This window comes from Anabas testudineus, chromosome 17 (genome assembly GCF_900324465.2).
Source record: "Anabas testudineus chromosome 17, fAnaTes1.2, whole genome shotgun sequence".
NCBI lineage: Eukaryota > Metazoa > Chordata > Actinopteri > Anabantiformes > Anabantidae > Anabas > Anabas testudineus.
Window position 1 is genome coordinate 10,896,466 of NC_046626.1, and position 22,565 is coordinate 10,919,030.

The window sequence follows — 22,565 nt, forward strand, 5'->3', positions numbered from 1 at the left end:
TTCATAAAGATTTTTTTTAAAAGTCATTTAGCAAAATCCAAGAATAGGGTTTTACTCAAACAGATTTCAGTCTAGCCCAAAAGTGGGAAACCCTGGATCTCGGGTGACGCTGTTCTTTTTGTTTTCCAGCTATCACTGGATTAACCCACTGCTGATTACCATTACTGGACCAAAGCTGTTCAGTTAATAAAAACACTGCAAGTCACCATCTTAGCTGAGGGGGAGTGAAGGAAAGCAAACTGAATTGGATATTATTCTCTAGCTTGTGTTTATAACAAATGAAATTCGTTTTTTAAATGTAAGAAAGCTATATTTGTGCGAGTCCCCACATTTCCCAAAGCAACTAGTGTTCTATCATGAATTACATTTTATGCTAAATACTACCCTCTTCTGGACATATAAGGTACTACATCCGAGTTTAGCTGCCAACTGTTGCAAGTCTGCAACTAATTTGCACTAACTGATTTGGCAAATTTTCTATATACAGATAATTGGTATTCTCTAGGGAGGTTGGAGCAAGTTTGCTGCCTGGTGTAGCTGATTCATAGGTCTCCTGTAGCTGAGCTTTTCATTTCTTATCATCCTCTGAACTAGCGACATCATTTTCCTTTTCCTTTTTTACTTTCAGCTGTATAATCAAATACTGTTGTCACCAGTGAGAGCTTTAATGCCATATTATTTATATTTTTAATATAACTTATAACACATATTTTGACCCCTCTTGTGTAGTGAGAAAGAGCAAAGCTGCACTGCCTGTCGTGCCTGCAAGTTTGTGAACATATTGAAAAATGGCAAAAAAAAAAAGTTAGCTTGAACAGATCAGATGCTGATCTTGGGAGTAAGTCGCACTTACCTGGCCCGCAGAAAATGTTACTAGGACAGTTGCATGCAGTTTACTGCTAAAGTGAGTTATCACCATCCAGAAAGCCAAAGACATCTGTCAAGAGACACGTGAGAAATAACATGCAGGGTTAGATACACACTGGTTGGTGAACTCGGTTAAAGCAAGATGGGTATGAAGAGGTAACTACAAATACTACTACTACTACTACTACTACTACTACTACTTGTGATAATATAAGTTGTAGAAAAGGAAACAAATGTATCTGAGGTCATTTTGCTTTTATGCCTCAAACTGTATAAAAAGAAATAAACAGTTAAATACCTTACATGATATTTGGCTGCTTACTTTTTTCACTTTCACTTACATCCCATCTATCATTCTTAATTCATTTCAATAGCTATGATTGCATAAACAGTAGGGAGCAGAAATAAAGTGCGTGTTCGACCAAAAGGCACAGTAACATCTTCTGGGTGGGTCCTTTCACTTTACTACAAACAAATATGGTATTTACCTAATTTATTTACTTATTTGAATTTTTTCTTCTTCTTATTTTAGTATTTACAGAGCAATGTTTAGGTAAACCTAGCCCAGCCGAGTCAAATTAACACTAATGACATTACTTGTGTTTTCTACGTCTCATCACTTCACCTTTTTTCTCTTCTTTATATTGTATGATATAGGACAGATTTTTTTATAATGAGGAAATCAGCGTGGATGGTTTGGTTCCCAGCTCCTGACTGCCTGCGCTAAACCCCATCAGCTACAGGACATAAAAAAAAAATGTGTCCTCTATGTGATGATGATGATTGTTGTCAGCAGATGGCGCCAATCATCCACCCACGCTCACTTGTGCAGGTTAGGATCTGTGTGTGAAGTACCATTAACATGGTTCAAAAGCAGGTCAGGAGGAGATGAAAGGCACAAGATGTTTTTTTTCAGCTAATATATGTATATATTAAGAAGCTGAGCCCATTTTTAAATGTCTTGTGTCCCAAATCTGTGCTTAGCAGTTAGTCATGAATCAGACCAGCATCCTGTTAATCATCACTTTGCACAAATCAAACATCAAGCGATAATCAACAAATATGTTCCAGTATTTTCAGAATCATCAGGGACCTATATTCTCACGCTGAGCTTTGACCACATGACAGTGGTCATGAATGTTACTGTCATGTCTCTGAGGCCAATTAAGCCTATGCAGTCCTTTGACTAGGACTGCAGAAGAATGATGTCGCTGCAGTAGTCGTGGCAGGGGATCCTCTATTTTGTGTTGTCATGCTGTGTCTGGGTCCAATAGTTAGTAGACAATCTGTGGGGGCTTTAGCCCATCAGTTCTGGCCCTCTAACCTGGAGCTTTAAGGAGCTTATAGAGGGGTTAACCCCCCGAAATGGAAGCCCTCCACTGCCCGTTTGAGAGATTATGCTCTTCAGTCCCCCATTTTCACCTCTCTGTCTTAGTAGAACAGCGGGAAGTGTGGAGGGTGATCATTAAAGACTTGCCTCAGCTTGACATCTCTAGAGGGAGGAAGTGGTGATAAATGAGTGTTGAGAAGCTTGATTAAGTAGAACGTCAAGTCACGTTGTGCAGCTGAATTCCAAGGGTGGTGTGGAGGAGCTTTTGCTAAAACTTTTGCAGTCCTGAATAAGATATGTTGTGCAGTGAGAAGGAAAGGAGTGGATGAATCTACAGTTACGTGCATCCATACATGAAACATGTAGTGGTCCGATGTCTGCACAGTGCTGGTCAGTGCAGGAACCTCATGCTCCATTTCTCTCGGGTGGAGATGTGAGGAGTGGAAGTAAGCAGTGCTGCATCTTTAATGAGGGTCTGACATGTTCAGAGCCACCATCTCACTATCTGTCCCGCCTGTGCCTTCCTTCATCCTCCCCTGCATGCCATTCCCAACACAACTAAACCTCACATGCTTTCATGAGTATGAATGTCAGCCGACACCTTCCACTGAACGTCCCATAGAAACACGTACAGCAAACACAGTAGCACCACGTGCTGGTGCCAACGCCCGACAGCACAAAAAAATCTGACTCTTAACAATACCTTGCTACAGAGTTCTTTCTCTGCTTTTAATGACTTTTTTCCCCCCCCTCAGTGGAATTTAATTGATTTGGCATAATAGTTTTTATTGACTCTTCATTAGCCTGTTACAGCAGTGGATCAATACGTCATTATATCCATGAGTGAACCGAACACCAGACGTTCGCTTCAGGGCATGTTGGTCTGGATTTGTAAACAGTCTTTAATGTCACCTTGCTCCACTACATACATGAACTGGAAACATTGTGTTACTTAGCCAGTAATGAGACAAAATGGCTGATTTCATGCAACTGGTTTGTAAGTAAATTTATTATGAGATAATATTAAAGCACAAAATTGACAAGTATATTATCTGCAAGTACTAATTGGCCTAACACCAAATTACCTTAAACTATAATAATTGATTTTGACAACCATTCTGTCTTGAAATCCAACAAAAAGTTATTTTGATACAGTAAAACTCAAATCTACTAATGTATTCAGGCGGTGTAGATGCCTTTCGCTCCGTTTGCTAGTCTCTGTGTGCCTGTAAGTGTGTGTGAACTGAAAACTTACAGGCATTGTCTCTTATTTCACCCTCCATTCTGTCCCCGATGGAGTGTCATCCACCGTTCACAAAACAAAGTACTGTTGTGCACATCGATGCAAAAGTTGTTTAACCTATTCACCTCTGATTTCCTCACTGTCTGTGTTCACTCAACTCTGATGGGATCTAAATACTTCCTTTGAGACTGTACATATGGACCATGCACTGAGGTCATGCCACGGCCTTTGTGTGGATGTGCATGTGTGTGCGCTGAGTTGGTCTGCTTAGTGACTTGCTTTGTGTGTGACCAGTCAACCACACCCCTTACAATAGGCAGAAAAAAAGAGGGTGACTGCCTTGTGACTGAGCATTTTATGTCAGTGAGATCATGTCAATTGGCTGTTTATGGGATGGGGCATACTGTTATGAGAGGAATGTTTGAACAGAAGGCAGAGAAACACTATATAAATTTGTCTTCCTCTGATTTTCCCTTTACTTTCCTCACTCCAAAGCAGACGCCTGTTTTGATAATCATATGCAGTCCAGCACAGTGCTCCATCCCTAGCCTGTTGAACCCACCAGAATAGTGCTGATCTGTTTAGCCCCCCTGTCTCCTTGCTTTAATTTTAACAACCGCATTATCCTCTAAACTGACTGCTACATGTTTATTGGTGCTGATTTGGTGCCTTTGAATTCCTACTCCAGCACCATCCCTGCCCTCTGCAAAGTGCAAGACAGAACCAGGGCTAGAGGGAGGGGGAAAGTGAGGGGGAGAAGGGCGGGGGTTAAGAGAAATGGAGGGAAGGGTTGACGAAAACAACAGATCTCTGCTCCCTAATCCTTTTGTGTTGACGGTGTTAATCCATCCGAGCCAACCCAGTCCCCTCCACCCCACCTATACTGCTCACCCTCCCTCAGCCCCTGCTTCTGCACCATCCACCATGCACTCCCACCACATAAACAATCAGCAGCGCCACAGAAACTGACACACATCCTCCAGACATCCTGGTGTCATTTGCAGCGACCGACTGTACAGATCAGTGTGGCTGCCGCAGTAGCTCGTAACAAACCCCTCAACTCTGTCCCTGCTTTTATCCTGTTCATCTTCATGACTACAGGGAATACATGTGTATGCTGGATTCCTTGCTTTGTTTATGCAAATATATAATCATCTGGCATCAGCACATCAGCGTGCGTGTTAAGGAAAGCGTATTGTTTTGCCTTTTGTGTGTTTTGCTTTCATGCATTTGCTGCTCTTTGTCATATTGTGCTTTGTTTTGGCTGGTGTGCATGCAGTGAATGTACTTGAGAGCAACATGGTGTATTCACTGCAAGTGTTTTTGTGTCGTGGTCTTGTTTACGAGCTGTAAGAGAGAGGGAAGGCAAAGAGGGGGGCATCAGCAAAGGGGGAGTGCGGTGGTTGCCGGGGAAGAGGAGGTTGTATCTAATGAGGTCACACCCTGGCAACCCAGTGACTCCTCCCACTCCGCTGCCCCTCCCCCATCTTTCCACTTGGCCCCCTCGGAGTGTGCCCACCCACTCAACCGCCCCTTTACCCGACAGAGAGAGCTCTCCGTGGTGCTGAAAACAGAAAAACACATTCAGGCTCCAGTTACAGTGCGTAGGGGAGTCAGACGAGACACATGAGAGAGAAAAACAAAAAAAACGAAACAAAAAAAACTAACTGGAGAAAGTGTTAATGAAGAGGAGTTGAAAAGCACACAGCGAGAGAAACATCAGCGTAGGAAAAGGAAAGAGGGAGAGAGGATGACGCTCTAGTGGAAGGTGACTACAGTAGGCAGTGGGCGTGTTCAGCTTGTTGTGATCTATAGTTGGGAAGCCTGGTGTCATTTCCTTAAGCACCAACCGACTGAAGAGACCTGTGAGACTGAGCAGGACAGAGGTAGCCGGAAGGGAAGGCAATACCTGGAAACGCACACCACTCTGCTCCACCTTGGTCTCAAGCTTCAGGGAGCTGCGGATGAGGATTCCTTTCACCTGTGCTATACACTGAGACATTCTGTGCAATCAGACATACTGAAGCAGAAGGAGAGATATTTCGGGAGAGTAGCATCACAAAGTGTGAATCAGTGTCATGCTCGCAGTTGCGGGTGCGGTCTGTCGCTACGCTGCATCTTCCTTTCATCTCTAGTATGTGCAGATGTGCGGAGCAGTGAAGCTGGCACCTTGCTTGGAGTTTGGCAACATCTGGACTTTCCTGTCCAGGAGAGGGGGCATTGGGCTGGACACCTGATGGCCCAGCTCCCCTCTAGCACCAGCTTTATCCTGGTTCACATGGACTCCTTCTAGCACACTAATCAGCTGGACCATATAATGGATGGAAGTCTTTGTGGATTTAAGGGGAACAGTGCACTGGTGCTCCAGCATAGGTCAGAGTTTGCTAGTGTGCACTGGACTCATCAGAGGAAGACAGAAGTCACGCTGGTCCACAAACCAACAGGCACACAGCCCTATTGTAAGTATGCTTCACAACACTTGTTTATACACAAAATAACCAACACACCCACCAAGAATCATGCCACCAAATTAGGTTGCTGTACACATCATATTATATGCTACATACGTGTAAGTCTCTATTCTAATCCAATTTATAGCACCTGTGTGTGCCTAGGTTTACAGGTTAACCTGTGCTTGGTCCACTGCACTGACGTGTGTGTGTGTGTGTGTGTATCTGTGTGCATGCACAAGTGCTCATGCGTGTTGTCACTAGTCTATTGGCCTTGCAATCTTTTTGACATTGTGTCTCTAGAATATCCACGCTGCCCTTCTTCTGTGACACGGTTGCCTGGCAACAGAACAGTGTGCCACTTTCATTTACTTTTAAAGCGAAGTGCACCTCTGTGCTCCAGCTGTTGCAGCCCATGTCAACTGTGGCAAAATAAAGGAGAGCAGATGACACAGGGAAAAAAAAAAAAAAAGAGAGAGAGAGAGAGAGAATGCATCGTGGACGCAAAATGGGACACAGTGTGTGTGTTAGTTGCTGAATTGAAAGGCTTTCAAGAGATGAGCAAATAATAATAGCATTGAGATATGGGAGGACAATCCAATGTGCAAGGCTTGCTTGGTAAAAACAGTGTGATAAACAAGCTCATTCCAGTGCAGAGTGCTGCTGCAGGCTTACAGGGATTAGGCAGGCGAGCTTAATTCAGCTCAAACACTGTTTGAACTGTGCCTTCCCATTGCTGCACCCTTAACACGTCTAACTGGTTCACCTCATTTCTCATCAGTAACCAAGATTTATTGTCATTGTACAGCTTGGGATCCCTGACTTGGCCTGTATATCAGTGATAAGACCACATAATCAGGGAAAAAAAAAACATCTCTACACAACTTAACACCAGGAGTCTGTGGCCTAGTTTGAACTCTCTCGCTCTGAGATGGTGGCTCTTATCGCTTCCCTCCCCGTGCCCGTAAAAACCTGCGCTTCGTGATGAGGATGTGTCGAAGGGAGTGCAACTGGCAGATAAACCCATTGACCTAGGCCCCGTGCTTGACTTATTGATAGACAGACACGAGGTAGAGGGATGGTGAGAATGACCAGACAATGGCCAGTCTCTCAGTTGGCCTTGCAATCTCCATCTGGCTGCCTTCCAACCCCCCCCCCCCCCACACACACACACACACACACACACACTGCCCTTGCCTCACTACACACACACACACACACACACATAGATACAGTTATCACAAGCCCCCTCCCCCTCCCTACACTGACACTCTCTCATATAAACAAGCATGAGTCTTAGGCTGATCAAAAAACACTGACCTACATTAAAGCATGCACATCTTCTTCTCTTCCAGCACTGACCTCTCCACATACACATTTGGCTGTTGCACATCATATATGCTGTGTTGCACGCAATTGCATCGGCTCTCGGGCACGTGCATACTGTACATGCACGCACACTAAACAGCACCGTAAATCGCTGCATGCTGTGCTGTGATTCTAATTGCTGCAAATCACAGACTGATGTACCAGTGTGGATGTTTTATTGAAATGGTTTGTCCTCCCAGCGACATATATGCAGGGAAGATTTCAAGTGAAATGATATCTGTATATCTAAAACCATGCATTACAGTCTACTAATAAAATTAGTTCATTTCATCTGTGTGGTTTGTCCCAGGAGTGCTATATTTTCACATCTGAGCCCAGCACATATTACGCTACAACTGCAGAAGATGAAAGCCCGTTTCCAGCTTCATTCAGACACTCGTTCGGTTAAAGCCAGTTATTTCAGCCAGAAAATGTGCAAGCACAACTGAGAAAATGAGCAGCCAATAAGAAAACTGAAAGAGAGAAACGGAAGGTTGTGAGTACCAACATGAACCATGGCAATGAACTGCACAGGAACAGTCACACAAACCCAGCCTGTGACAATATTATGGCACTGATGCAGTTTTCGCTTTTCCTCTCGCCAAGGCTGACCTTGAGAAATTAAGGTTGAAAGAATAATTACTGACACGACTCCATATGTGTGTTGCATTCAACACATACAGTACTCATATGAGACTGTGTTAATCTAAATTAGTATTAGTATTTTATTACTCTTTAAGGCTAATAATTATGACTAATGTGTCCTGTATTTCCTCATCAGAATGCTGCAGAAACACTTGAAGAATGATGAGCTCCAAAGAGGAGGAAACTCTCAGTTTTTTCCAGTATGTTGAGGAGAATGGGCTGAGAGCCTACAATGGCCTGGTAGCTCAGAACTTGGACCACGCCAGGAAAGAGAGAAATAGGACATATCTGCAAGAGAAAAATGACAAGAAAAGAAAACAGGAGGAAGCCATAAGGAGGTAGGAATAAAACAAAGAGTGAAAAGAAAGTGCTTCACAGAACAGAAAAACTGCTTCGCTGACAAAGATTCTGCACAATCTGATTGGAAAGACAGGACAGTGGTAGATAATTGTTTCACTAGTCATGTCACAGTATATGAATGGGATTCTGCTGTGTAAATGGGAGAACGTCACCGAGTTCACTTCAGAAAGAGGTTTTAAAGAAGTGGGACAAGTGGCCAGAGGGCCCCCGTGGCCATGGCAGGTTGCCATATTTTGGTGTTTGCCAGTGTGAATTGGCACGCCCCATGATCTATAGAGGATAATAAATGTTTCACTCTCAGACTTATTTGGGACTTGTCCTTGGATATAAGTCATTGCTGCTCCATTTTAAGATTTAAGACAGGGAGGGGCTGGCTGTCACCGAGCAGTCTGTGAATCCTAACCTGTGTTGATGGGAACGACACGTGTGTAGAGGCTTTTTGTTAAATTGTAGTTTATCACTTTTGTTGGAATAAAAAGTTCCAAATATGACTGATATGTATAAAGTTGCTTAAGAAGTTGCTTGAAAAAAATGCATTTTTTCTAACTGTCCTCATCAGAGATGAGTCACGCAGGCCACTGTGCGGCGTTAATGTTGCGATGAACAAGTTATAGCAGTGACACTGTGCATATCGTCTAGCATCCCAAAACTTGGGCAAATAAGAAGCACGCACTCGAAACGTGACTGGCACGTGGACACGGCGTGCTCGTGTTGTGGGGTAGAGTAGCGAGCATTGAGTCTTTATCATTGGTGTACTGGTACGATACGACCACATAGAAACATATGAAATGAGGGTAAAAATATAAAAAATAAAACTATAAAATGTAGCTAAGTAACACTCTTACTTTATATTTTCGTCACCGGTTTCAACGATTGTTTGAGCTTTCTTTCCTGAGTAATAAACATTCTGTTTTTGTGGGTGTTTCTGTGATGTGACAGAATAATATGACTTACTGAAACACATACTGTATCCATTAACTGAAATTTTCACAGTGAAAGTATACAGTACTAATGAGCATTTAGATGCGTGTCAGCGTCAGTCATTATTATTCTCTGCAGTCAAACAATCTAATAATGCCGTGGGCTAAACAAACATGCAATCCAGTGTTGTCATGGAATTTCCTGAAAATTAGATGTGTCGTGTCAGTCTGCCTAACTTGGTCCAGCAGATGTTGTTGGCTGTGCATCTGATGATTGCATTGATGTGGTTTGGGGCAGTGAGCATCCAGATGTGGGTCTTTGAGCCCTGTCACGTTAATGTCTTCAGGTTTCAAAACAGTTGTTTCTCTGCTGCCTCTGTGATTGTCCATATATATTCTGTATATCACTTGTATAATTTAAAATGTCTTAGAGATCACTTTTATATTGCTGACATCAGCTACAGTTAAAAAAAAAAAAAAAAAAAACACTTGAACAACACTTCTAAAAATCTATCCTGGGCTCCCTTTTATCACTTGGTTCCTGCACAGCAACTTGGTGAATGGGACAGCCAATGCCTGAGGAAAGTGACATCTACTGTCCTGCTATGCTTCTACTGTCTCTCAGCTGTTGCCAAAGCTAAAATATTTATACACAGTCACTGGAGGAAGAGTCTAAAAAAATAACTGGATTTTTCATGAGGCCTAAAAGTAGGCCAATGAGACGACCCATTTTTACAGTAACTGACTAAGGGTGAAACGGTGTGAGGATTTATGCGTGTACGCTGTGCGCGAGCAAGCAATTACATGCCTGCTTGTACACATGTGTGAGCAAAAACACAAACAATGGAGGGGGGAAAGAATCTATTAATATGTGAGAAAGAATAGGAAGGCAAAAATGGCCCCCGCCACTGTGTGATGGAGAAAGAGCTTGTTAGAGAAAATGTGTTAAGAGAGGGGGGAAAGTGTTAGAGAAAGATTAAGTGTGAGCTCAGTTGCAGGAGATGTGTTCTGCCTGGTGACAGCTGGAACAGCCATAGTCCAATCAGATCAGCATGCTTGGTTTGAGTGAGGCAGGCCTTCCTGTCTGTTGCTGTCTCACTCTGGGTTTCTGTTATTGTATTTCATCTGAAGAAGTTGTTCATGCAGTAGTACACACCCGCCGATGCCCACAGATCTGCTTAAACATGCATGAATATTCGTAAACAAACACAACCACACACTCACTCCCATTTACTTATATTTACATACACATGCAAATTCCAAACGGCTGCTATTCCCTCACTTTGTGCAGACATGCACACTCATTCACAGACTTCAGTTCCCCTTTTCTCGAGATGCCCGGGTTCGGTTTTGTTTTGTTTCCATGATTTAAAGCTGCCCCACAGTCAACTCCAACTGGTCTAAGTGCACCTGTGTCTGTCCTCTAGCCAATCACTGGGCAAATCTCCTATAAATAACCCAGTCACCACTACTCCTGGCACACCCACCCACTCACATACACATGCAACCCATGTATATGGATGTGCATGCAAACAGTCACAGCAGATGTAATTCCAAAACAAATAACAGGCAGAGACTGTAAATACTGTGCTGCTGTGCTGTGGCTAAGTTTTACAGTTGAAGACCTTAGACTATGTCTTTTTTTTACTTTTATCCCTAAACGTGGAACTTTTTTTTAACTCAATATGCAGATGGTTTCCTTTAAGATTAGAATGAGACTCTACAGGTGGCTGCAGGCACCTTTCACTTGTGGAACCTCCTGAAGCGAAACAAGATGTGTTTACGATGTGCACATGCACTCTATTATTGTTGAGCGATGGCAGCTGGTTTTGTGTCTGGTTTCTGTGGATACCCTGTTGCTAGGCAAAGGTAAGCCCCTGACCAATGAACCCACCCCACCAAGCACCTTCTGTTCAGCAGCTGGTCAAGATGGAGTCAGAGTCAGCAAAGTCATACAATGAGGGTCATTCACCCCAAACATATTCATACATAGCTTTAAACACACACTGAGATTTGGGAATCCACATGTGCAAATTAAATAATTTGGCAAAACATTCTAGTTTAATGGTGGTTTTTCTGATGTCAAATGTGCATTTTTTGCAAGTGTATATCTGTACTAACCATTTTTCATTAACTAAGTCAGCCGTGGGCACATGTATTCTGTGATAAACACACACACACACTCACACACAGACAGACCTCCATTTCCCCATTACCACAGTACACTCAGACATCATTAACACTCCATTCAGGCTAATCATCCATTTATAGGGATTGATTGTGTACAGGCTGGGGGACTTCCACTGTGTCATTTTGTGTGTGGTTGTGTGAGCGGCATCGGTCATATCTAGGGTTAAACTCAAATCAATGCTGTGCCCTGCAAGGGACCCTGTTTGCAGTGGCACTAACACAGCTAACAAAGAGCGCACTAACTCTGTGCTTGTCATTTGAGTCACTTAAACAGAAGGATTTGCATATGCAGATACAAATATGTTTGCATAAAATACAGAAAGCCATGGCGATTCTGTATGTCAGGGTATGTGCTAATGTTGCTGCATTCTGACAGGAAGCTCTCCCAGGGGATGATGTAGGACCTTCATGTTTTTTTCTCTTCCTCTTTCAAATGTTAATGAATATATTTCTATACATTTTAAAAGTCTAAGTCTTTTGAATCAAATATGTTTTTATTATTTAGATTTCCATGTGTATTTCTGCTTTTTTTGACCCTTTATCCCTATTCTGTGTGTATGTTCCCCTCTCTTTCTGTTTAAGGACGGGGGAGGATATAGCAACTGAGGGGAAGCACTTACGTATGGGCTCTATTACCATGCCAGACCCCCAGGAACGCATGCCGATGCCTCACCCGCATGCCCTCGCCTGTGGGCAGGGCTTCTCTGTACGCTCCCAGTCCCTTCACTCTGTCGGTGGTGGGAACAGTGGGGGCGGAGGAGAGGAGGAAGTGGGAAGCCCGACCTCTAGGAAGCAGCCTCCACCCAAGCCCAGAAGGGACCCAGCCACCAAGCTGAGCATGTCGTCTGAGGCGGTGGACCACAGTCCAATGTCCACCTGCCGCGGGGACAGATGTGATGGTGAGTGGTGGTGGCACTTGATACCAAACTTTCGTGCTATATATAGAGCTGCACTCTGCAGTGCCCTCCTCAACCATGTTTCTCCCACAATGACATGACATCTTGCTATTCAGTGTATACTTCAACTAGTGCCACGGTGGCATTATAATGTAGAAATAATTATCTGTCAGTACAATGGGCTTAAACCATAATTACAATATTCTGTGTGCACTAGAAGTGGTAGGTAAGAAACTGCAGTTCAGTGAACTGCATGTGATTTGTGATGCAATACACTGACCAATCTGAATATGATTTGACTGTTTTGTAAGGGGTATTAGTGTACCTCTATGCAATCTAATGCAATCCCATACAGCAGGGATATAAAATCTGAGTTTTTGCTGAAATTGATTGATTGATTATGATAATTCTACTGAATATTTATAATTGAGGTCACAGTGGGTGGCGGAGTTGTACTGGAGTGCCTTATATTAACTGATATTCCTAATTTGTTCCTCTTATTCATTTAAACACAGTGGCCAAGCTGTTAGAAACACCTCTAGTAGTCAGATAGTAGCAAGTTCTGTGTATTAAATTGATGCTTCAGTCTTTAAATCTGACTTTTATTATTTCTACAAGGTAATTTACCAATAAAGGCCAATTCAATTATATGAAGCTAAATAAACTCACAAAATATACCTGTTGGACTGTGAGTAAAAAATTATAAATTAATTGTAGTGCTATAGATCCAAGTGTAAAACAAGCTTAAATGGAAAGGACAGAATTTCACTGAAAGAACGTTTCCCTCTTGACGCCATAGGTACAATCAGGTACACTGCTTTTTAAGCAAGGAAATATCACATGTACTGAGCATAAAGACAAAATTAAACTAATATTTAAATTAAAATTAAAGCATATGTGTCAGGTGGCTGTGAGAGAAAAGAGATTTGGAGGTTTCAGGAAGCGTTGACTCTATTTCAGTTTGGATGTTTCGCCACCAATGTGATGTTTAGGGAGTCGCCCAGCCTGGCTCAGATTGGTGGGGATCTCTCTATGTGCTCACAGATCTTCCTGGGCACCACGGCAACCATCCCACAGAAACAAGACCCCCTGCAGCCCAGCCAATCACAGCATCACTGAGCAGCCTGAACCAATAGGGCTCCAGAGATGCTAAACTCTAAGGCTTCGGAGCCAATCAGAGCGAGAATGTGGGGGTGTCCCTCACTGAGGGGAGGGTTGCGTGCTCTGTAGCTGCCGCTGTAGCGAGAAGAGGAGGAGCTTGTCAAAGTAGAATTCATTCAGGAGGAGCGATTGACCTAGATTTGTTTTCCCTAGGAGGTGAGGGAGGGGGAAGGGGTTGCGGGTAAACACATCCACTACAGGGGGGGGGGGGGGGGGGGGGGGGCAATATAGAGAAGAGTAGGAGGATACAGGGAATGAGAGATGTTTGGAGGGATGGATCTATCAGAGTTGAAAAAATAAAAATCTTCGGAGCCATCGTACAAACCCGATAGTGTAGTAATGTGTTTGGCATTTGTGGAATTACTGTACGCTTACACAGACACAAAGAATGGGAAAGAATATGAATAACGTCATCAGCAGTAAACCACATACCAGGAACAGGATGAAGAAAATCCTCTCCCTATTATTAAGTAGTAATGCATAAAGAAAAGACCTGTTTCATCCTTCCCACTAGCTCACCGACATCAGCATCAACCTGGATAAATGCACACCATGCACGTGCAAGTGTTCTGATTTTATTTTCAATCCTAAGTTAGGTTTCAACCACTGGATTTGTTTTTAATCTATCAAATGTATTATTTCATCTCGTTTGAAGCAACACGTTCAAAGCGACACATTTAGATGTGGCAGAAAGCGAAGACAGTGGATACCTACACAGTCAGACTCCTGTGTCTGGAAATTGGAGACTGTGTGGTATAAAATGTGTACGTGCTTGTCCCAATTTCCCTGTCTGAATGTGTAGGCATGTGCGGCATGCGTATATATGTGTGTGTGTGTGTGTGTGTGTGTGCGTGCATGTAGTGATGGTGGTGAGTCATACAGTTATGGGGAGTACGCATGTGTCTGGGCCATCTGGCATTTGAATTATTAAAGGTGTAAAATCTGCAGTTTGAAGATTTCAGACATGGTCCAGCTCTTAACTACACTTATCTCCCCTCGCCTATCAGAGAAAGGGACTCTCCTTTCAAAACATCTCAGTGTCTGACCTAGAAGTATGTTGTGTTTAGCAACTCAGAAGTGTAGAGCACTGCCTGTGAGTAAACTAGCATTAGGACCATACAGCAGCTTCTAGTCATCGTAAACACTGTACCATAGCTTCACTGCACCACATCTAAAGAGATTCACACTGCAATGCTACGTCACAACAATCAGAAAAAAAAAAACAGTGTGTGTGACCCAAATACTATATTTACTGCACTGCCATATATGTGACCTAGAAACATGCAAATGCCTCAACTATTCCCATATATCTGACTCAAGGTATTGCTCTCAGCCATACATTGACCTACATCTGACCCACAGAACATTAGTATTAATGCTTATGACTCATATTTTTACATTCAGTGTAGTTTTGTGAAAATAGCAATACCTAGGAATGACAAACTATTAAATGTAATGGCATACAAATGAAGCAACCAGGAAAAGATAATAGATCATGTTAACGTACTGCTATATACTTTATATGTATCTGGCAGTGCTTGTGAATTTGAGTTTTTCTAATAGATTTTAAGATAGATTTTTTTCTCTATCTTTTAGCAACTCAAGGATGCAGTGAGGACTGCAGGAGGGTACCACCACCCAAACCCAAGAGAAACCCCAACACACAACTGAGCGTTTCCTTTGATGAGTCCTACATCAAGAGTCACGGAGGCAGTGGGGTTTGCCCCTCCAAACCACTCCACCACGTCACCTCTCCCTGCGAACGCAACCCCTCATCTCCACAGAGTGACGAGAGCCCTACAGATGACTGTGAGGACGAGCCTGTCTACATAGAGATGGGTGGAATTGACGTTGGAGGACGGGAACCGCTGAAGAGTGAGGATGAGGAGCAAGGAGAGTCTGTGTATGAGGAGATGAAGTACCCAGCCCTAGATGATATGGAGTACCGCACTGACCCTGTGGGGTGTCGTTCTGCATGCCCCACTCCAGCACCCTATGATCCTGAACCTCTCAGTCGCTGCTCCACACCTCGAAACATTCCTCTCTGTGACATTCCTGCACCCTTTCCCAACTTACTCACCCATCGCCCTCCATTGCTTGTGTTCCCACCAGCACCAGCTCAGTGTTCGCCCAACTCAGATGAGTCTCCCCTCACCCCCCTAGATGTGACCAAATTGCCAATGCTGGAGAACCAGTCCTACAGCAAATCCCCAACATCCTCCTCTGAGCCCTCATCTGCACCCATTCGCAGGGAGCTCACCGCAACCCCAACCCTCACCGTCTCTGGACGCTCTTCTGCACCTCCTCTACCCTGTACACTCTATAAATCGTCCTCCTCATCCTCCTATCAGCGCAGCCACTCTGCCTGTCCATCACCGGTCAGTATGGGCCGGTGTCTCACCCCTCTGAGCCTCATGCGTACGCCTCCTTTTGATGCTCCTATGCCGTTTCCTGGGGGTCTGCCACGGAGTGCCTCTGCCACACCTCATGGCAAAGGCTCACCACCTCAGGATGGCGTGGGTCGACTACATGGCTCTATGCAGAATGTGTCAACAGGGCGTTCACGGACACCCACTAGCCCACTAGACGAACTAACCAACCTGTTCACCACAGGAAGAAACATGCTAAAGAAAAACGCCAGTGGCCGAAAATCGAAAGAGCCTGGAGAAAGTGAGTAATTTTACTCATTTGTCTTATAATGTTTGGCATGTAGTAAAGCTAAGACCATAAATATGTGTTTATGTCTCATATTCCTGAAGAGTAAAGAGAGCTTATACATGCACGTCTTTTTAGATATCTCACCTTAAATGAACAAATCTTTATTTCATAATTATTGAAAGAGTTAACAAGAAGGCACATTTTGATACGAAATGAAGATAAAAAGGCTTGAGAGCTGGGGTAACATCCCAGAGTGTCTATGGATGACATAAACATGTCAGTCTGAATGCTGTAGCACACTTATTTGCTTTCAGCTCCAGTGATTATGTCATTTATTCTGTTTTGGGCTAACATATTTAACCGTGTTAAATTAGGAGGCTGTGCAGAGAATGCATCGCTTTTACAGTACCAAGTTTGTGGTGCTCTCTGCAGCCTTCCATGTATTTAATCTAGACCAAGCGAGCCAAGTCTGATACAGATCGTTTGATTTAATCTGAGAGGATTAAGAGACTAAAGCAGACAGCAGGTCCCTCAAACCTACTCATGGCATTAGGCCATCAGGCAGCATTACTTTTAAATATGTAAACATCATGTTTAAATACAGAGAGTCATGTCACACTCACAACACTGCCAAAATATCAGTGCAACTGTGAAGGAAAACATTGGCTACTTTACATTCTCAGTCTCATGCATAATGCAGTCGTTGTACTGGTGTTAACATCGCCATGTTAGGTCTGAACATTTTGAAATATAAAAACATGTAAAAAAAAAATGTCATTCATTATCATTACATTATTATTTGGGACAATCATAGATTAATATTAAGTCTAATGACTTAGAATGAGGTTTGACTTGGAATACTGTACATCTCTTCTTCAAACTTCAGACTTTTTTCCACTGCTGAACTGTAAAATCAAAAGGAAGTTTAAAATCTGAAGCAAAACAAAAAAAATGAAAAGGAATAAAGCTCTGTTCCAAACAGATTTATTCATGCACATTTTGTACATAAATCATAAAAGAACTACAAAGAGTCCACACATCCATCCTTTACTCAACACTCTTAGCAACTACAACATAGCAACAGTCGAAGGAGGAGAAATCCCTGATTCTTATTTGCAGATTCCCTCCCCATAGCTAATGCAGCCAATCACAGCTCAGGGCATGGTAATCTACAACGGAGCAATGAGCTCCTGATTGGGATAGCTGTGGCTTTGAACTCAAAGCTGCACCTGATCAGAGGATTTCAGATTTTCTTTTCTGTCCAATCAGTACATACTCGACTCATGATTAAGCCAATCAGGTGACTGGGGCAGCTGTGCAGATGAGAATAGTGGAAGCCGAAACAGTTAATGATTTGTAGCTATTTAGATTTTACTAATAAATACATATTTAGGTTGGTGTACACATATGTCAGTTGGTGCACATATTCTGTTTATTCATTTCGTTACTGTGCACTGCATTATTTTTTTTCTGTTAAATTAGCAGCTTACATTACTATTGCCTGGAATTGAATGTTGAGTCACCAATGGACCTTTGACAGTATTTTGTTCTCCAGTCCCATATGGTTGGTAAACAGTCTGCATATGTTGTTTATACATCAATATTGTGCTGGGGCAACAGGTCTTCTTAAAGAATACATTTTTTTATTTCACATTTTGATTAAGTGCCACATGGGTATAAAGCACTGACGGGTTGTGTGTTACTACAAGTAGAGTAATGATCATACAAGCGCAACACAATGTATGGAGGTTCATTTTGTGTCTCTCTTATTCTGAGGAGATAGAGGCGGCAACAGCTAGCCTGACCCACTTACCAACTGGTTAATCACCACACTCACTCTCTTGTACATACACACATACTACAAAGCCATGTATGACGCATATGGGCATAACATGGGATGCTCATGTATAGTAATGTGTGCTAAAGCCCATAAAGACAGCATATAGAGAACAGGGCACAGCCTACGTGAAAATCAGTCATGCACATGCATTTTTTCATTTGTGCACAGATGATATACAATATCTTTACTAAGCCCTAAATCGGCTGCAACTATATAAGCTAAAGAAATTTAAATGTGCATGAATAAATGAGAAAAGTGCATCTCCAGGCAATGATTAATGGTTTAAGATAGTCTCATAGTGGTAATCATGATTACTTTGCATTTCATTTTGTACATCTTAAGAGGACAGTACAGATACTAAATACAATTTGAACCAAATATTTTAATTGAATTCAGTCGGACGCCTGTGAGCCTACATACTGACTGATCTTAGTCCAGTGGTTAAAAGCACCTCCCTCAGTGAGTGTTGAGTGACACCTAGAGGATATTTGATGGTAGTGCAGACGTTTGTAGCAAAAAATAATTTTCCTTTAACATTATTTTTTTTTCCCAATATGCAACTTGCAATTTATTTTGAAAATAACTGTACTTTAGTTCTGAAGAAATTTTGAATTATAGTAATGATAAGAATGAGAATTACTAGTTATTTTCAATGTTCTACCCACTAGGGAAAGTTTGGATGTTAGAGTCATTCAATTTTTGCCATTTTATTTTTTTATTTATTTTTTGCCTTTTTTTTGTAGCTGAGTCCAAAAGCAAGTCTCACAGTGAGTCCAAGCGAGAAGGAAAGGAACGCCACAGTCACAGTAAGGAATCCAAGCGAGACTCCAAGGAGCGGCACAGCAAGGAGTCCTCCCACCGGAGAGACAGAGACAGAGACAAAGATAAAGATAAAGGGAATAGCAAGGTAGAGCAACTACCCCACAGATGCAGCAGTAAAGATCGTAGCACTATAGAAGCACCACTTGTTCGCAGGGACAGCAGGGACCATGGCTGCAGCAGTGTAGAGCCGATCCCTGTGAGACGGGACTCAAAAGATAGGGGCTGCAGCTCCTTAGAACACATGCCTTTGATAAGAAGAGACTCCAAGGACAGAGGAGTCAGCAATGCCGACCTGATGCCAAGGAGAGATAGCAAAGATCGAACAGAGTCTTTGCTAAGACAGGACAGCAAAGACAGAGAGAGACTACTAGATCAGCCACCTGAGCTGTTACCAAGACAAGACAGCAAGGAAAGGGCAAGGAATGGTGTAGACTCTAGATGTGAGAGCAGAGAGAGACTGCTGGATCAGCAATCTGAGCTCTTACACCGTCAGGATAGCAAAGAGAGAGTCAGGAACGGCACGGACTCAAAGTATGAAAGCAGAGACAGGCCACCTGAACTTCTACCCCGACAGGAACGTAAAGACAGAGCTAGAAATGGAGCAGAATATAAGCTCGACTGCAAAGATCACCATCCTGATTTGTTACCCAGACAGGACAGCAAAGAAAGAGCAAGGAACGACATGGAACATAGACATGAAGGTAGAATAGACCAACCACCTGAGATCCTACCGAGACAAGAAACATCGAGAAGCAGCAACATCAAGGACAAGTCTGGCTACAACTCTGATTCCAAGCATGAAGGAAGAGATCGAATCTGCCACAACGGAGGAGATCTTCCTTCTCCAACTCTACCCAGGCAGGACAGTAAAGATCTGAGCAGAACTGGCCTTGAGGTGAGGCGGGACAGCAAAGACAGAAGTCTGAATGGCTCACAACAGCATCACTTTGATTTAAAGAACACCAAGAGCCCATCTGCAATGGAGTATAGGTGTGATAGTAAAGACAGAGTATACAGATCAGATGGCACGCCCCGACGAGATAACAGGGCAAATTACAGCATGGACCATTCAAAAGCACAAGAGAGGAATGGCAGCACAATGTCAGGGCAGCATTCATCCACAACAACACCTACTCACCATGGGAGGTCTTCTGCTAGCCCACCAATTACCATGGGCACAGGAAATGGTAAGGACTTCAAATTCAGAGGCTGTTGATCAGTAATTTACAGTATATGTTGAAACTTAAGCATCCATAATTTGAATTACTGTGTAAAATGTATGATCTGTACTACTTTTTTTTCCATCATTTGTAGAAATGAAAGCACTACCGAAGTATGGCCGTTCGCCTTCTATGCCTACTAACCCCTCACCAATGGGAACTCCACAAAGGAGAGCATCAGAGACACATCAAAGTCAGGTATGCAGATTTGTTTGTTGATTTTACACGTATGATTAGATCCTTTACGTTCTTATGAGTACATGAACTCACAGTCTCAACATCAATACGTCACTCAACGCATTGACTCTGTCCCTCAGATGCCCCAGATGCCTTGGATATGTGGAGACACCACCATGCTGGAACAGATTGAGAGGAAACGCACCCTCTGCATGGAGATCCGCTCCAGACAGCATCCACACCTGCAGAGATTTCTGGAGAGGCCTCCTCCTCCAGACAGGAGTGAGGACAGGCACCAGGAGCGGAATCAGTGCAAACAAGAAAGTGCACCTGTCCTCCCAGGCTGGGGGAAAAGCGGAGGAGCCAAAAAGATCCGTCCTCCCCCTTACCCCACACAAACAACCGTATTTTGGGACACGGCCATTTGAAAGTAACAACACACTTACACTTTCCTGCCACACCACACCCCCCATTTACCCACACGCTCCTCCATCTGTTGCGCTGATTCTTCCCTGCAACATCAGGGATGTCAGGACAGCCAGTAAGAAAACTGGGGGACGATAATTGCTGATGTCAAAGGACAATAGTGGTTACCATAGCAATATTTCTGCTTGTTCAGGTTGTCATGTTTTCTTATCATCACTGGTGATATTTGATATTTTTCTATTTCCTGTTACTGGATTCTTGTAATATAATTAGTAGAATAGATATTTGATGAATAGATATTTTCTAAATGAGATGGGGATTAAAATCAGCTTAAATTATGTATAGTAGGTGTAGATGCAATCTAATGTTTGTTTTCATGTTATTTTTGGTTTTGCTAATTTACATTTAAAAGCATAATCTATCAACATTTGTACTGTAGTAGCATAATTTTCTTATGCCCAACTCTTTTCGTTGTGCTCAAAAGCACTAAAATGAATGGACTATTCAGTTCTGTCTATATATACTTTGCATTGTCACTGTTGTATTGTAAGTTGAGGAGTTAAAGTCAATGTGCTTTAGATTCCAGCACTCTCCATGCCTGGTCCAGTATGTTGTAGAATGTACAACAGTTGGCCCTTGAACAGAAACAGGAAACTCTGTGTGCTTCAGTTTGTATATTACAGTAAGAAGCTGTGTAGTCACTATGTCAAAGCCTTTTGAAGTGGTTGAATCATTCTATGGGTAAATCTGTTGGCTGGCATGTTGCAGAAGACAGAGAAAGTGTGAAATGTTTCTGCTGTATTTTAAGATACACTATGAGGGTGGGATGGGGAGGTAGTAAATTAGAACATAAATTATTAACAATATAATTTCCAAAACCAGCCAAAGCCTTTGGACGTTTGGTTATATGAAATGGTGTTGGTGGCAATAGCTGGCAAGTATTAGTGCCCTTACGTTGCCATACACACTGCAGGCACCATGATAGTGTAAATACTTGATGCCAACAACCAGCCTGTACAATCGACACCTGAGCTTTTAGAACATTTCTTAATTTTACTGCAAATTATAATAGCCATATGCACTTGCTTAAGAAATAACTTTCAAGATTATGCTTATATATATATTTTTGAAACTGTTAGGAGTAGTGAGACGTGCCATGTGAGTTTTAATTTATTGGCTGGGAGGTAAAGCCTCAGGAGATCGGCTGTGTGTCACATGCGGTCATCTACTGTTCGATTGGTTGTCTCTCACAATATTCCAAATTCAATTGGCTGACAACCATTTCAAATCATTTAAGGACCTATAACGTGGCAACAGCTCTAACCAGTCAAAAGACCAGGGGTTGCTAAAGGGCCTTCAAATATTTGAGGCTTTGTAAAAATAAATAAACAAACTGCACTACCCATCATCTTCCATCACATTTAATCAGGCTGGTTCATGTCCCTCTCCCTCTGCTCTCTCCCTCTACCTCAACGTCCTTCTTACATCATCAAAATTGCACATTTAAATGCAATTGCCAAAATAGTATGGGTTTGACAAATGAGCTAGCCCTCAGAGTGCAAAGTGCAGTACCCCCTTTCTGGTGAGAATCAGTTCTACACAGGTCCCTCTGTGTTTTACCTGTATGTATGAGTGAGGGAGAGAGCTGTGTGTCTTTGTGTGTGTGCCAAGCTACACTGTATGCAAGCTGAATTCTTTAAAAATGATTGTTTTAAGACATTCACTTTGCCCTATCCATGATGTTGGTGGGTGGAGGTTGAAAATGTAATAATGATGATGTACAATCTTTTTTGTGTGTATAAACGTGCACTGTGAAAAGGTAGAGAGAGCACCACACTGTCAGAGTCCTCTGTCTTATTGCACTGAGTGTTCTCTTGTTTTGCGTAATAAAAAGAAAAGGGAAAAATATGTTTGAGGAAAAAAGTACTGTATTCTGATTGTCACTTGGGTTCTGTTGAGAGAAATAAATATGAACTTGAAACCTTGAAAATG

At 42.7% G+C, this 22,565-nt stretch overlaps 1 protein-coding gene across 2 annotated transcripts; it reads left to right on the forward strand.

Moving 5' to 3' along the window:
- The first annotated feature begins 5,296 nt into the window (after positions 1-5,296).
- Positions 5,297-22,565, forward strand: nyap2b (neuronal tyrosine-phosphorylated phosphoinositide-3-kinase adaptor 2b). 2 transcript variants are annotated; one of them, XM_026373857.1, is made up of 7 exons: positions 5,297-5,899; positions 8,040-8,241; positions 11,956-12,272; positions 15,027-16,100; positions 18,672-19,937; positions 20,065-20,168; positions 20,288-22,565. In XM_026373857.1, the coding sequence occupies exons 2-7, from the start codon at positions 8,063-8,065 to the stop codon at positions 20,573-20,575; spliced, it is 3,228 nt and encodes a 1,075-aa protein (XP_026229642.1). In that variant the 5' UTR covers positions 5,297-5,899; positions 8,040-8,062; the 3' UTR covers positions 20,576-22,565. The 2 variants fall into 2 exon arrangements, with proteins under 2 accessions (XP_026229642.1, XP_026229643.1); XM_026373858.1 differs by lacking the exon at positions 8,040-8,241.